General features: G+C 39.4%; 1 protein-coding gene across 3 annotated transcripts; it reads left to right on the top strand.

The window, feature by feature from the left end:
• Nucleotides 1-5,364: 5,364 nt before the first annotated feature.
• rbm44 (RNA binding motif protein 44) lies at nucleotides 5,365-16,461 on the top strand. 3 transcript variants are annotated; one of them, XM_038721322.1, is made up of 18 exons: nucleotides 5,365-5,511; nucleotides 5,756-5,906; nucleotides 6,176-6,203; nucleotides 6,288-6,394; nucleotides 11,815-11,889; nucleotides 11,977-12,031; nucleotides 12,136-12,167; nucleotides 12,640-12,772; nucleotides 13,112-13,691; nucleotides 13,765-13,820; nucleotides 13,935-14,078; nucleotides 14,381-14,546; nucleotides 14,655-14,689; nucleotides 14,796-14,874; nucleotides 14,991-15,102; nucleotides 15,197-15,307; nucleotides 15,404-15,471; nucleotides 15,762-16,461. In XM_038721322.1, exons 1-18 carry the CDS (start codon nucleotides 5,497-5,499, stop codon nucleotides 16,053-16,055), a joined length of 2,241 nt encoding a protein of 746 aa, XP_038577250.1. In that variant the 5' UTR covers nucleotides 5,365-5,496; the 3' UTR covers nucleotides 16,056-16,461. The 3 variants fall into 3 exon arrangements, with proteins under 3 accessions (XP_038577250.1, XP_038577252.1, XP_038577251.1); XM_038721323.1 differs by having other exon boundaries at nucleotides 5,367-5,511; nucleotides 12,643-12,772; XM_038721324.1 differs by lacking the exons at nucleotides 11,977-12,031; nucleotides 12,136-12,167 and having other exon boundaries at nucleotides 12,643-12,772.
• The last annotated feature ends 162 nt before the right edge of the window (nucleotides 16,462-16,623 follow it).

Raw genomic sequence — 16,623 nt, 5'->3', positions numbered from 1 at the left:
GAATTCTCAAAAAGACACCCACAGTCCTCTTCAGTCAGATTCAGATGGAACAATGCATCACTGTTAAAAAACAAAATACACCTTGAAGCGGTTTTGAGCAACAAAGTTGATTCTTAACCATGGAAACAGTAGTTTGAACAAAAAGAAAAAGTCCACTTACTTTCAACTTTAGGTTTGCTTACTTGCTTTTTCCATAGTTATTGTCATATTTCCAGTATCTCTGTATTGTCACACCCCCACAAATCATTGTTTGTTGCATCTACAGTAGATTCTAGAGTCCACAGCCATGCTAACGGTTCTGTGAGGCTGTACCAAGGGTACTTTGAGCTACATGCTAACATCAGCATATAATAACATGCTCACAATGACAATGTACATGGTGATGTTTAGCTGGTATAATGTTAACCATGCTGACCATGTTAGTTTAGGATAGTTTAGTTGGCATCCAAACATTAGCTAATAAGGACTAAACCCAAAGTACAGGTGAAGATAATAGGAATGTCATGTGGTCAAGTATTGGACACCTTCAAATATTGACCAAATGGCGGTGCAAGATGGAATTCCGGATGAAAATTTGTTCTGTGGGAAGCATGAATGTTTGTACCAAATTTCACGGCAAGCTATCAATTAGTTGTCATACCATTTCACTCAAAACCATAAATGTCCACCTCGTGATGGAGAGGAAAAGTCAGTTAATTTTCACAGCACAAAAATATTCGTCTCTTGCTTTCCTTCCCCCCAAAAGAAACCTTCTATCCAGTCAAGATAAGGCCATGAGCCCTATATAATGATCCTGATCTATTTAACAGGAGCTTGAGGCTTTGGAAATATCCCATCACCTTGGAAAAGCTCCATCATCAATACAAAAGTCCTCCTGCTTGTCCAGTGCCACTTATTAACCTGCCAAAGGATAACAATAAGGTGTGGACAGAATGTATACCTGTTGGAGACATGATTTAGCACATATGAAACAATCAAGGTTGTATCATAAACATCACACTAAATCAATACATATACTATTACAGAGTGCTTGATTCTTGACACTGGGCTTGAGCAGGGAGAAAAGTGGACATACCAACTGGGTAGTCCTTCAGCATACATTATGCCACATGACCACTAGCTGCTTCCAAGTAAATTATTGATCCAGATACAAGAAAAGGCAAGGCTCAAAGCATATATGTGGTTTCAGCTTTGAATCTTGACATGGCAGGCACACAGTGCGTCAACACACACACACACACACACACAAACACAAAGCCTCCATCAACTGTAGTTTGAGAGAGTGAACCACCCTGTTCTGGCTCGCTACGACTACTGAGAAATATGGGTCATGCTGCCAGGAAAGGGAACAGTACAAATCTTTCACATTATTTGGCCAACAAGCTGTGTTCACACAATGCTAATTACCATGGTGAGACCTTGCTCCTCTGTTACATAACTGATTTCTCACAACCATGCACACAAACACACACCACCCACAAGTCACTATTTATTTCAGATTTTAGTGAAAGCTCATATTTATTTTTACATTTAACGTGGCTGCCCTCTAGTGGACGCATACCTGTCTTACTAGAAAATGAGCACTAGGATATCTTGCATACAGGACAGTAATATACATACACAGCCTACAAAATGTAAGTAAAGAACACATGAGTTTGGGTTAGGAAGTTTTGGCCAGGTCCAATGAGAAACTACAGTCCAGAAATGCTTTTCTCACTCTAACATATGCATGTTTAAAAAGCCCAAAATGTGTTTGCACTCTTTCTTGTTAACTCCATGATAACTGGGCTACTCCATCTGCTGAGTAGGATTGTGTGATATGACATACTATACACTATATAACAGCCACTTAATGAGTCTTATGGTGAGATTGCTTTGTTAACGTCTGTTTGCAGGGTTAAAAATGAGCTTTCAAAGTCACCTTTTGTTCACCTTTATGTGTTTTGTGCTGCACCTCCAGCCAGTGCTGTCACATGGCTGCGTGATCCTTTTCTTTGGATTTTCAGCTTTCACAATTGAGTTTTTGGACATGGTGCTTTCTTCTTTGTACTTCTTCCGTCATGGCAACTGTCACTAGGTACCAAACAACCCAGTAAGTCCTTTGTTTTCTCTACACAAAGCATGTTTTCAGCACTTCCTGTATGGTTGAAGATTCCCCCTGCATTTGAATCATTCACACATCCACTATATACTGTACACTGAATCCTTTGTATAAGACTATACTGTATATTGTGTTCTTTTCAAGACACAATATCATCATGTCCGATGCATGTTAGAGCCCATCTACATTTAGTTTGTGACCATTGTTCCGTACTGTGTATGGGTTGAATGGGCTATTAATCACACGGTTGGCTTGGTGACAGTAGTTGACAAAACAATCTTACCACCACCAGGTCCATTTAGAATACGTTCTGGGGCTTTCACTTGCACACCATCACAATCTTCCTCAGCAGAAGGTTGTCGAGGTATTGTAGAAGTTTAAATATGAATATTTTTAAGCACTTTTAAAAATTTATCACATGACACATCCTCTTCCTCAGAACAGCTACAAAATGGGCCGCGTGGTTAGATTGTTTTGACTTCAGCTTGTATGAGGTGATGCAAATGTGGACAAGCCTCAGTAAATTTAATAGGCGACCAGCATCTGGGTTTTGGGATTGGATGTGTCCCAAAATACATTATTTCCTACTAAATTAAATGGTATAAGTAAATAATGCACTGGTCTATAAACATTGAACTATTTCATCAGCCAAGTTTAAAAGTACATCATTGTTAAAGTTTGTTGTCACTCTTTAAATGGATTTTATAGCTCTCAGTATTATTTCACCTTGCAACAATGTGGCTTGTGTTGTTGGCTCTTCCTTATTGCTGATAATTATAATACACAATCCAGCCAAAACATTTGAGGTACATGTTTTGCCATTTTGTTTCAGTTTTACTGGAGTGAAATGGACTTTGTGACATGCAGATGGTATGTTCATTATGTAGTACCAGAAGCTAACCATGAAACTGAAAGCTGCATCACTGTCTTAACAACATAAACAGTCAAACATCTGTACACTGGATATCAAGTGTAAACAACACTTTGCAGTAGATGGACAAAGTGTTCCTTATTGCAGTTTTACAGGCTGCAGCTTTCTTTCTGTCGTGGGTGTAGTCGTGTGGGAGTTGAGAAATGAAGCTGTTGTAATATGTGTTTTTCACTCTTAGCTGCGCATTCAATTTCCACAACGGACAAACAAAGCTGGTGAACTGAACTGAAAAGCACAAAATAAAATGTAGCACTCAGATTGGGACATGAATATGTCCTGGCTGGTGGCACAACAACACAGTCGCTACATTTAAATCTCTGAATTTTAAACATGTTGACGTCACAATTATATAATTGTCTTCAGTGTGGCTTTTGGGAGAGAACCACAACAACAGCAGGATACCAGAATGGTGCGCGGGGGTGTTGACCACTAGCAATCAGTGAATGGAGACTGAAACTTTACTGTAAACTTTATTTCAAATATGAGTTTCCTTTTGAGAAAGCGTGATGTATTGAATGATGCAATTGTTGACAAACTTTCTCTTCAGTAAGGGTTCTCTGTGTGAGCCAGATGCAGGAGAAGTTTGAGCTAGACCAGAGTTATTCAGCTCTGTTTGTGTGGCTCTACAATATCATGTCAGAAACTCACCAAGGTAGGTCAGTACTGTGGATTATACTATTTGGCTCTTGTTTGTCAATGTGCTAAACTTTTAATTTGAACAAAACAGCTTTACTTAATTATTTCTTTCACACACAAAACTCTGTGCTTACATTCAGCAAAATTAATGCAGTTAGCATTGAGTTCAAATGTTTATATGGTTCACTAAATCCATTCAATGTGTTACTAAACATCTCTTCTTATACAACATTGTCACAGTGAGTGGCACTGCAACATAACTGCTGGTCACTTCACCACCACTGCAATGCATTTCTTTCCTTGTAATCACTGTAAAATGGTAATGTATAGAGTTTGGTCTATTGTAAATTCTAAAAAAAAATGTTTTTTGCTTTCCAGCATTAAAGTATACACTAACTGTATATATTTAATTATTAAACATAATGTAAGATCTATGAAAATATCTAATGTTTGGTGTCTTGTATCTTATGTTTTAACTGCATATATTAAAAGTGGGGCAGCATGGTGGTGCGGTGGTTAGCACTGGCTCACAGCAAGAAGGTTGTGGGTTCAAACCCCGGTTGCCCCGGCCTTTCTGTGTGGAGTTTGCATGTCTAGGTTGTCCTTAGGTGTGAGCGTGAGTGGTTGTTCGTCTATATGTGGCCCTGCGATGGACTGGCAACCTGTCCAGGGTGTACCCCGCCTTGTGCCTGATGTCAGCTGGGATTGGCTCCAGCCCCCCGCGACCCTGTACGCAGGATAAGCGGTTGACAATGGATGGATGGATGGATGGATATTAAAAGTGGGGTTAGAATTGAATAGTAAAGTAATGGCAGATATAGTAATAAAAGGAAAATAGAAGAAGAAATGCAATTATTATGGAAAGCAATAACTCCAATGTCATAAGTGAGGTTTTAAAGTGCATCATTCAAGAGCCAAAAAAAACCCAACTCCAGATAAAGAATGGAATTTGAAATATTTATTTCACATGGAATGTACATGGAAATTGTTTTGTCCTGTATGAGAGTGAGTTTCTCATCTCAGTCAAATTGATTGAAAATAAATGTTAAAATCTTTGTCAGTATGGATATGGTACACATCGTTAGATCCATTAGATTCTCTACAATTCAATCGCAGTTAATTTTTTACGAAAACAATTCAGATTTTCAGTATGGTAAGCAGAAGACATATTAGGCAAGATGAGTTCAATAATAGAAGCAAATAAAAGCTCGGGCTATTAATTGAAGTTTCATGTTAAGGCACTGTGGCTACATGAGCACTTGTGACAACCTCATGTCTTTCACTTTAGCTGAGAAGATGTGAGGCAGAGATTAGGGAAGTGTGAAGGTGTGTTCACTGAAGCTAAATGTGAAGCAATCACATGTTTGGCCATAACAAATCAGAAGACCCCTGAACTGCTACCTGTAGCGCCACCGCCTGGCAGGCAGTGTGAGGTGAGTTATAACTATTATTTTCACCAGAATAATAATTTTTAAAAAGTGGTATCTAATGATGGAGATAGTTGTGAGTCTCTGAGATGTCTGCCTAAAATGGTGAAATAAAAGTTGTGTCTCCTTTCACTTCAGAAATAACGTTAAGTTAGACTCTATGAAAATAGTTAAAAACAAGATTTGTTGATTAACGTTCACAGAAGTGAGGAACTGTTTTATTTCCTATTTTTTTGGTGGGCAGACTTTAACTTAACTGGCACATTTACCAGGTGTTGAATAACATTAGGTAATTTAACGTTGGCCACCGCCTCCATAACAAGTAACGTTAACGTTAAGTTGGCACCTAGGACGACAAGCAAGGCTGAATATCTTGCTCTCGTTCTGTAACGACGGTGAAAATGACAACACAGCAGGTAAAGGCGTTTAACGCTTAATTTAAAGGGTTAGAGTCGGTTTTTAGATAACTTTGGCGGTTGTCCTTTGTGTTGTGGTGCAGAATTTGTGCGTTAGCTAGCTGACGTTAGCTAACCGTTAAGCTAGCTAACCGTAATGTAGGTTAACGTTACATTTCCACTTGTAACGGAGTCACACTAATTCGCCAACACTTTGTCGGCCTCAACGACTGTGCTTGTCGGGCACTCAACCAATGTTTTTCAGTCTGTGTGGCCCAGCTTTCCAGTCACTTTACCCTACCAGGTGACTGTGCCTTGGCCATCGTGCCTGGCGTGTGACTATGCGGGCGTGGTGGTGCAGCAGTCGCCGGGGTTACCCTGTTTTTACAACACGGTGATTGAAAAGCCATGTCCACGTAAGTTAACTAAAGACAGTATTTCTGTTTAGAAGTAATTACGCGGTAAAGTAACGTTACACCTTTATTTAGCTAGGTTTGCCCAAAAGAAGCGAAGCGACAGTTGTCTGAAAATCTATCCCAATAATTTTGCTATAACGGTAACGTTACTGCATGGGACTTTGAATGTAACGTTATAATATTAAATCAATAGTGTCCTAGTAAACCTGTTATCAATAACACACGTTGCCCAGGATGTCATTAATGTATCGAACTGGTTTCATCAACAGAGAAGATAAGGAGATTCTTTCTGGAGAGGTATGCAGCTAACTTATATCATTATGCTCTGTGTTTAAGTGACCATGAATGACTATGAATAACCAAGAGCTATACATGTTACAGGTCTGTATTTGAGTTGGTGGAACATCATCAATACCTTCCCTTGTCTGACCAAAAGCTGTTGGGTTGGTATTTCGGTTTGTCTCCAGAGGACAAAAACACAATACTAGGTAGGTTTCAGATTTTTTTGTAGTTCGGGTTTTCAATTCAAAAAGGAATGTGACTGTGTCCATCTTGCCCAGCAAACAGAGCTGTGCCTCCTGGCCCTGCAGTACAGCGTGCAGACAGCACTGCTGCAGACTCTACTGTATGTCTGTTGAGGGAGGCTAGCTCACCAAATTGTGAGAAGACCACTCAATATTGATCCGATTTTACCTGTGTTTACCTTTGCTCCAGTGGCGGTTCTAGACCAATTTTATTAAGAGGGCCAGGCTGGGGCCAGTTGTTTTGTCAGAGGGGCCCATTCAATCCAGGACAAAAGAGACAAAGGCAATGTTCAAGCTTTAAAAATGTCTCGTTTAGTATAATGTAATGTTTTAGTAACTTAGTTATTTGTTTCAGTAACAGGATCTTCTCAGTAATTTACTTATAGTTTTATAAAATCACAGCATACAAAAAAAACACATTCCTGTTAACTTTAGCTCAACAGTATATTCTTTGATGCAACACTTCCCAGTTTGTATTTTGTATCCCACTATAACTTTTGTTGGGAAACAACAAACTTCTCCATATTCACCCCTGTTATTAGTCCTGATGTGAAGTAACACAAAATTAAATACTTGATAGTTGGCCATCATCTGTGCTTTATAAAGGGGGATATATGTTTAGGCAGACTGCATGTCCAGCCTGGTAGGACCAGTAAGCTAATGTTATCGCTTTTTGTGTATGAAAAGTTCTGTTTAAATGCAATGCATTATTAAATTGTTATGATAATAATTTACCCTTTAAGGAGGGGGACTCCTTAATTTTCAATTTCCAGCAATATCCAAAGGCTATCCATGCAATGGAAACATGGATTACAAGGACAAAATATTGTCTACAATGCTGCATAATTTAATGCAGAGTTTAATTTCATTGCAAGGAAGATATATTACTATGATCAATGCAAACCAGGGCTATTCAATTACAGATTCGATTGGGCCAGATTTTAAAACCAGGACACAGAGATGGGCCGGACATTTTCTCATGAGTTGGCATCATTAGGATTTATTGACACACTTATATTGGTAATGCTTATTGGTTCAGTTCTTTATCGATGCTCTTATCAGTCCTATTTATTACTACATAATTGCATATTTTATTAAAAAAAATAATTTAACATTTTTTATGAACTAAATGTTGTTTCTAGAGCAGCAACATGATTTACAACAGCAAAGTCACTAATAGCTCACTGGAAACAAATGCACACACATACATACACAAACCAGCGTAGTCGTCAATGTCCGCTGATCAGCTGGCTGACTTCGATCCATGTGTGGAGGCGCTCTGCAGACACAGAGGAGCGGGAGATGCTGCAGGTGGGATAGTTATGTGGAGCTTTGATTGGCGGTGATCAGTACAGCACATGTATGAAACTCAACCATGATGATAAGGAAATGATATAGCTCACTCTTTAGGGACTTCCATTCACTATACATATAGTTTGTTTGTTGTTATATCTATTAGATTATGTGCTGGGCCACATGGAGTTTGCCTGGGCGGATGTGGCCAGCGGCCGGCAGTTCAATGAGGCTGCTGTATATACTTTTCGTTCAGCGGGGGGGCCATAGGGGGGTCCAAGGTCTGTGTTACAGGGACGCTGGCCCCTGTTGGCCCCCCCTCCCCAAAACCGCCACAGCTTTGCTCAGCCACCGAGACAATTCTTACATAATTATCCAGATGGACTTTTGTAATAATGTAGTATTTATAATCTTTATTTATTAAGCACTCTAAAGTGCTTAGATAAAAAGTGCAGAGATAATAAAACAGATGATGAGTATGGCTGTAATGCTAAGCCTGAGACCGCTTGTGCCCTAATCTATATAACATTACAGGTGACAGGTTAATTGTTTAGTTAGTTGGAAAATTAATTGTAAACAATTATGATAGTGGATTAAGATACTTTTCAGGCAGAATACCATTCATTCTCTAGTTCTAGCTTCTCCAATGTGGGGATTTGCCATTTCCCTTCGTCATTATATAATTGTGAATGAAATGTCTTTGGCTTTTGGACTTTTTGGTCAGTCTTAAAAGACGTTTTTGGTGAGGTCACCTTGGACTCTGGCATTTTGCCCTTTTTTTCCCCCTGACATTTAGTACATCAAATAATCTATTAATCATTGAGCATATATATATTATATTTAAACTAGGAAAAAGTAATCTCCTTCCTTTCTTGACTAAATGTAAACTAAAACTAAGTGTAAATCAAATGATGAAAAGAGTAATGCATATTGCCGTCATTTCATCTAAATGCCATGTGCCAAATGTTCTCACCACTGTGTAATATAGAGGAGGGACATTTAGGTGGCAGCCCATTTTCTCTTGATGTGATAGAGGTCCATAGAGCCTTAAAGCAGCTGGATCCTGACAAGCTTGATCCTAACTTTCTCAAGTTAGTAGTAGACATTATAGCAAAACCTCTTTACTCATATTTTTAACCTTACCCTTTCCAACAATGAGATTATAACATGGAAATCGCTTTTGCTAAAAGGAGGGGATCTCTCAGTTAATAAATACAGGCTGATCTCTAAATTATTTGTTTTAGCTAAGGTCCTAAGTTTGTTATTGAACCAATTCGAAGAATTTTAAGACACAAAATGTTCTGTCACAGCATTTGTTAGGCTTCAGAAAACAACACAGCACAATGACCTTCCTGCCTGTGACATCACAGGCATGAAAGGGAAACGGCTGGACTACAAATGAGCTGTTTTCAAGTATTTCAGAGCTGAGTTTTCTGTGGGAATGGGAACTCCCTTTGGGCTGGACTTTGGGCTTTTTCACTTTGCAAACCTATTACATGCCCAAAAAGGAATATAACTCGGTAAAGTAGAGGGAAAAAGCATAATACCACCTCTTTAAGAACATTTCTGGTTGAACTGCAATGCTCTACATGGAATACTAGGGGTAATATCGTTATGTTTGCCATGACTGCTTGACTGTAAGACTACTCACAAGAAGCATTCATGTGAGAAGCGGAAAGCAGCAGAATGATTTTTTTGTACTATTTCATCACTAATTAATACACTTTTGAGCGGTTTTGAGACAAGAAATCAACTGTGTAGAACTTGAATGAAATATATATATATAAAGTTTTACGAAAGTTGATGGCGAATTCAAATATGTGCTCAAACGTTTTTGGGGTTGAGAAGCTCCACAAGCGCTTGTGGAGTTAGCGGTGCCAGCCAGCCGGTCAGTCCCGCCCACAGAGCCCTCTGGTCCCAGTTGCCACTCCAGCAGCAACAACAGAGCAGCAACGACAGAGGAAAGACAGCAAATGCAAGATAGTTTCAATGTTCGTACCGTTGTTTAAAGTAGGGCTGCAGCTAACGATGATTTTAGTATTCGAAGCTTCGATAGATTATTTCAACAATTCATCGATGCGTCGTTTAAGAAGTACTTTTGCTCGGTGGTAACGGGATGAGCTGTGCACGTTTGTAGGTGATAGATATTTATTAGTCCTTTTGGAAATTCATAGTGTGTCATACAGCAAACATCAGACCAACAACCAGATAGCTGCTTTACAAACATCACCCGAGTGCTAAACAAGTTATACTACAGGCTCGTGCAGACTACACAACTTTCAGTGTCGGCCGATGGCCGTGCCGTTCACACAACTTGCCGTCATATGACGGCAGTCTTGAGTCATTGTGGCGGTCACACTACGTGACTGATCGGTGACACGGATACACACACACCCTACAGGAGCTGACAGCGGCTGTGTCAACGGACGCTGATCTCCAAACCACGTTTTGTCAAGAAAACACATGTGAAATGGGAAATGAGCGATCCTGCACACGAAACAGCTGCTGTTTGTTATTATAAAGATAACAGTTCTAAAGACAAAGAATCTGGGTGAAGGATGGATAAGCACACGCAGGTAGCAGGGATTGTCTGAGCTACAGAGAGAGCTGCAGGTGAGTTAAAAGGTGCAGCTCCCCGACACCCAGTTAACTCATGACTGAGAGGTTACAACTCACGGCCCAAAAAGGAGAACAACAAACGCACGTGTGTTCATTTTCAGCTGAGGACTGCGGCTTACTTTGGCTAGCCTTCAACCCAACAATCAATCATGATTTCAGTGCCGTTAATGGACACAGCCGAGCGCCGTTAAACGTTGTTTTTCACAGCATAAGCGCGATGTGCAACCGTAATAAATGTCCCTGCGAAACACTGTGCTGTAAAATTACATGGATTAAAACAAGGCATCGATGCAAAGACTTTGTGTCGAAGCATTTTATTAATCCATTTTATCGATTTAATCGATTAATTGTTTCAACCCTAGTTTAAAGTAAATCAAGGAAAATCTGGCTCGTGATGTAGCCTACAGAACAGTCTCCACTTATAAAACATATAAGCACTTCGGAAAAATAAACTACAGAAGTAGTATGGAAGGGGACTGTTGCTTTATTATTCTAAATTGACATGACATTGTTAGTGTACAGTTGTGGTTATAATACTTGCTTTTAATGTGCTTTTATTTTATATAGTTCCAAAGCAAAAATCTTTGTTTAAAAAGTTAAACGTTTTAAAGTTAAAACCTACTTGGCAATAAATCAGATTATGAGCTTATTGTTTTGGGTGATGCCTGGCGTTATCTTGGAGCAGCCTCTCCATAGTTCTTTGCATTCTTGGTTTTGAGGTCTCATGGATGATGCTGACTAAGAGAATGCTCTTAAGTTAATAGTAAATCAGTGACTTTTATAGGAGTATCCAACGCTGTCTTGTCTTCCCTGGTATCCCGCTGGCGTTGATCAGTGTTTATTCTGAATAGTAAACCTTATTCACGTAATGGTAACATTAGCTAATTAGGCTGTGTGTTGGAGATCAGTAATTCACTTGAAAGATATTTAATTGTGACTAGTTGACTAATCGAATTAATAATTAACAGCTATTGCAGCTCTACTTTACAATACTGGTTTATTTGGGTAAGTTGGTTCTCAAATTACTTGTCAGCTAGAACCCAATTTGCTGGATCTCCTTCTTGCTTACTTCCTGTATCAAAAGGTGTGCCCAGGGTTTCATACTAGGACCACTGGTGTTCTCCATATACGTATAAACTCTGATAAATTATCAATTGTTGTGTTCCATTTTTATACAGATCATAGTTATATTTTGCTCATCCCCTTCAATAGTATAACCATTGAATTCCTGCTGTCTGCCTTAAGTTGGTGTTAAATGCAGTACCATCTCATCTTCCTTGTATTCAAGCTGAAACGCATATTAAGTTTCATTTTTCAGGAACAAGTCCTGTTTCTCCCTCCTAGGCAAGGAAACACTTGATTTCGGCAACGTTTTAACCTTTTATTGGATTACGGTGACCTGCTCTTCGTGTGTGTGTGTGTGTGCGCGCGAAAATTGTGAGATGTAATATATTTAATATCCATTCTTCTAGAGGAAGGAGGGTTTCATCGGTTTCTGCAGAGACATCCTGCCCTAGAAGTGTCTACGCATCATGTTTTTGTGAAGTGTAAGTTCAGTTAAACTGCTTTAATTGTCTAATAGCTGTGTACAAATTAAACAATGATGTCATTGTTTCTATTTACAAACAATGCAGATGACATTGAAAGGACCCATCCCACCCAGCAAACCATAACATCCAACAACCAAATGTATGTCTCCCAGTAAATGTAGTGCATTGATAACACACTACATCAAATGAGTTATGAATTTTTTATTTTACAGTGTTTTATTGTTGAAACTGCTTTATTCTCAGGTCTGGAACGTCAGGAGCAAAATACAGATGTGGTAAAATCCAAATCTAATACACTGACAGTGATCCTCTTGATTTATTTAAAGAGAAACAAGACACACAACGCACAGAAACTTTGTCTGGAAAGCTGGTACATCACTTACCCAGCATCAGTATTACTACCAGTGAGAAACTTGTAGCACTCTGTCAAAAAATAAATAAATTTAGAATTGTTTTGTAGAGCCAGTTTTCTGTACTATGATTGAGCCTGGTAATGGAGTGTAACTGAATCTGTGACTCGTGACAAGTCTAAAACTTCAGTCCAGTGACTTTGTACTACCGGGGTGATTAACCAACATGTAGAAATAAATGAAAAACATTTTAGTCTAGGACTAAGTATGGAATAATAACCAACTTTGTCAGGATAACTGTCACCTGATCTGATGAGCCACAATTGTTAGTAGAAAGTATGTATGAAAGCTCAATTTTCATACAAGTAAAGTTTCAACTATTTGCTCCTCTTGCAAGCAGTGCCCCATACACGTCTAAAGGTTGAGGCGCCCCCCACTAATGTGAGGAGTACTTTCATGATGGGCTGTAGCAACAGCTGGGATGGATCACAAAAACATCCACATGAGGAACAGCTAGTCAGTCCATTAAAGTGAGTATGCATCTTATAGCTGACCATCTGACACAATAATGTTAATTCCTTACAGCTCAACCATGTCCATCTAGACATTTTAAACTAAACCAGAACAAACCACATCTTTTTTTATTTATGATTCTGATCTAACTTCATTTATTACATTTCACTTCTCGTGTGTCCATTTCGTAGTTAAATATTCTTTACTTAATTAGGTCTTAATATGAATGCACTTCTGTTATTACATGTCTAAGTATTTGATCTGTTCACATGTAAGTATATTTTTATGAAACTGTTTCAGGTCTACTGTACAAGTTGAACTCATATTGATATGAGTGTCATTGTTGAATGTTACAGGTCAGAATGGCCCACATTTGTGAACGAGTCTCCTTCTGAGTACTACACTTTGGACAATATTGAAATGGATGGTACAGAGTGCAGTGACAGCAGGATACAGACAGTTGAGCAAGAACAGGTCAGCTCTCTTCCGGACCCAGATGAGGAAAATAAAACAAAGGAAGGGTGTCAGGATTACATGGTCCATGGTAATGAGTACCCTCTTGATGATGCTAAAGCTTGCTTAAGTTTTGAGGTTTCGAGTGACAAATTCCACAGCATCAAGGAGGACGATGACAGCATACTTGCCTGTGTGGCCAGCAAAGATATGAAAGCGCACATTGAATGGGTTCCAGTGACCACTAATGTTGAAGCACTGACAGCCAGCAGGGAGACCTTGAAGTCTAATCACTCTGTCCTCAAGATAAACACTGCAGAAAAATGCACCTCGCCCATGCCTGGCATGACTACCTGTGACATTATAGTTGGCACCGAGTTGCCACCGTGTAAGTCAGCTTTCACCCAAACTAAGGATCCAGCAACATCTGACAAGCATCTCATGACTGAAGTCCACATGGCAGATCTGGACTATCTCGCTGAGGTAAGGTTGAACACATAGAGCAGTCTTAAGTAGCTCCAGCAAAACGTCACACAACCGCTTTTTTACATTTCAGGAATTTATCAAACTCAGGGTGGCTAAAGAGGAACTTGCAGAGCAAAAAGCGAAAAGGTAATGTATCAGATACACACAGTTGAACGTTAGACTTGCCCACAAGGAATTTCTTCTGCAGTAAGCTTATATCTTTATTTATATGCTTTTTAATTTTTTTTTATATATATATAGTTCGGGTTTTAAAAAGGAATGTGACTGTGTCCATCGTGCTCGGCAAGCAGAGCTGTGCCTCCTGGCCCTGCAGTACAGCATGTGCAGACAGCACTGCTGGAGGCTCTACTATATCTCTGTTGAGGGAGGCCAGCTCACTGAATTGTAAGGAGGCGTCACTCAATGTTGAACAGATATCACCTGTGTTTACCTTTGCTCAGCCACTGAGACAACTCTAACATTATATATTTATATTTATCCAGATGGACTTTTATAATATACTATTATTAATCTTTATATTTAAAGAGCACTCTACAAAGTTCTTTCTCAAGTGCAAAGATGATAAAACGGATAACAAGATAAACCATAAGAATAAGAAGATATACTTTATTAAAAGTAATGCAATGCAAAGGTAAGCCAGCTGTTTAGGTCAACTAGTATTTATTTTGTTGTCCCCATCTGTGTAGGCCACAGACACCTCCAGCAAACTTTGTCAATGTTCTGCAAAAACTGGAATCCGACTATAATCAGATGAAGGATAAGATCTTGGCAGGGGTTCCTCTGCAGCAACTTAAGCCTCTTTCTGTTGACTCTGAGAAGATAACCATAGGAGCAAGTTTCATTCCTGCACAGGTAATACTAACCCAATAATGTCTAAATACTTAAAACTGTTTGGTAATGTCCTATATTTTAACCACAGCTGTAATAGTAGTGGTCTAATTCTCTGTTGTCCCTGTTTAGATTATTGGTGATGTGCTGGGAAATGTTTCATCTTGGTATGTTTGCACATACATGCATGCGTGTCTGATGTAATTTAATTTCAACGGTTTATCAGACTAGGCATTTGACTTTCTAGATTCTAGTTTTTTTTCTGATCCCAAGGAACTCCCAGGAGCCCCAGAAACGTACATCAGATGAAGCAAATGGATGCCCTGATAATGAAAGCAGAAATGGCTGCCAGGTATGCTTACAGATGATAGACTTTAGCATGTTGGTGTTGCTTTAGTGTTGCTAATTGAACCCAATTTGGCATCATTAGTTTGTACAGCTTTCGTGTTTGCCTCATTTCTTTTCTAGCACAGTGAGAGAAAGGGAAAACAGGAGAACAGCAATGTAAGTAGAGCAGTCACTCTACCCCCCCAAGATAGAGATGCTACCCATGAGCACAAACAAGAAGTGAAGCAGACCTGTAAGCAAAAGCGTCCCTGTCATACTTTTAAATGATTACCTGGGAAGTAGTTGATCAAAATCAAAGATGGGCCATTCTCTTGTGTGAACAACAGCAGCATGCGAGGCGTGGTATGATGCTGAAGAGGACCTGGAGCTTGCAGGACCTGCAGTAGCTGCTGAGACGGGACAGGACCCAACAATGGTCCTAAAAGATCAGAACAATGGTAAGCGAATGCAGCAAAAGGATTAAAGCTGCAAATGTAGAGATTCTGAATTCATTTTGGATCAAATCCTTAGTGGTGAATTTGTTTTAACCACAGAACCAGCCAGCATGGAGGCCAAGAGATCAGCACTCTGTGTTTCCAACCTAACCAGTAATGTGACAGAGGTGAGTTATAAGTGTTATAGATGTCATGTGTAATTCAGTGTTAATATATGTCACAATGTAGATTTTGTAATGTGTTTATCTTGATGTGGTGTTGGTAAAAGTATAGTACCATTACAACCAGCAGAGGGCAGTACAGGCTGTACCTACAACTTTGTCTTGGCCAGAGTAATGTGATGCTGAGGTTTGAGAAATACCACGCATCTGAAGTCAGCATCTCTGCTTTAAAAAATTGCCTAAAATATAATGGCTTTGGAATTGATATCCTGCTGCTCTTTGGTTTCTGTCTCTAGCGGATAATTCAGCCACCATTTAGCTCCAGCATCAAGAACAGGAAGGTGGTCTGCATCTCCCCCACGGCAAAGGGAACCTGTGTGCCCCAACACTTTGGCACCATGAGCAGCTTCGACACCCTGATGGCAGAGCTGACACAGCGCCACCCAGACATTGGAAGGCAGAGAATTGTTGATGCTCTAATCGAGCTGAAGGCCAAGCACCAGGGCATCCTCAGTGGCCTCCCTCTCAGGACAATCAGGGACATGATATCTGAGCTTCTGACCAGGCCAGCAAGTGCCACACAGTTATGAAGGAGCAGTGCTCCGTGCTTTAAAATGTGGTAGTTGGTACCAGTAATTTGTTAGAAAAGCATTATAACCCCTCAAGTTTTCTTTACGAGAAGAGGGAAGCAATTTATCTAAAAGTAATAAGTTGACAAGTTGTGTGACAGTCTGTGTTCTTGTCAAGTAGCATCAGATTGTTTTTGTAAAAGTAAAAAGTCAAGTAAAGTTTTTTGTCTTCAAAAGATGGTACATTGAAAGTTGAGGGCTACACGCTGTGCCTCTGCCAGTTATTTGGCAGTTAAATTTAGTTTTAAAGAAAATAGTTTATAGATTTCTAAAATGGTATTTAAGTTGCACACAGTTGTAGTGTGTATGCAGGAGCTTTGTTTTATGTCCTTGGTCAAATAAAAAGGACACACATATATTACCTTCAGCTTTGTTGTGCTCATTTTTTGACTTACAGTTCTAATTGGATAAACCAAACTAATAGAGTATTTACTGCAGACACAATGGCCAACAAGAGGAGCAAAAGGGAGCCATGATGAAACTACAAATGCTGAATTTTCATTCAGTAGTAAGCGAGTTCAATATGGCT

This window comes from Micropterus salmoides, unplaced genomic scaffold (genome assembly GCF_014851395.1).
Source record: "Micropterus salmoides isolate LMB-PRFRI ecotype aquatic unplaced genomic scaffold, ASM1485139v1 Ms_hic_scaffold_15, whole genome shotgun sequence".
Classification (NCBI taxonomy): Eukaryota; Metazoa; Chordata; class Actinopteri; order Centrarchiformes; family Centrarchidae; genus Micropterus; species Micropterus salmoides.
Note: the sequence above shows the minus strand (reverse complement) of the source record. Positions and strands in the feature narration are given on the sequence as shown.

What these genes read in the sequence shown, in the direction of transcription:
- rbm44 (XM_038721322.1), top strand. An exon ending in GCATCATGTTTTTGTGAAGT is followed by an intron (nt 11,890 to 11,976) that starts GTAAGTTCAGTT and finishes CAAACAATGCAG; the next exon opens with ATGACATTGAAAGGACCCAT. An exon ending in AAAGCAGAAATGGCTGCCAG is followed by an intron (nt 14,875 to 14,990) that starts GTATGCTTACAG and finishes TTTCTTTTCTAG; the next exon opens with CACAGTGAGAGAAAGGGAAA.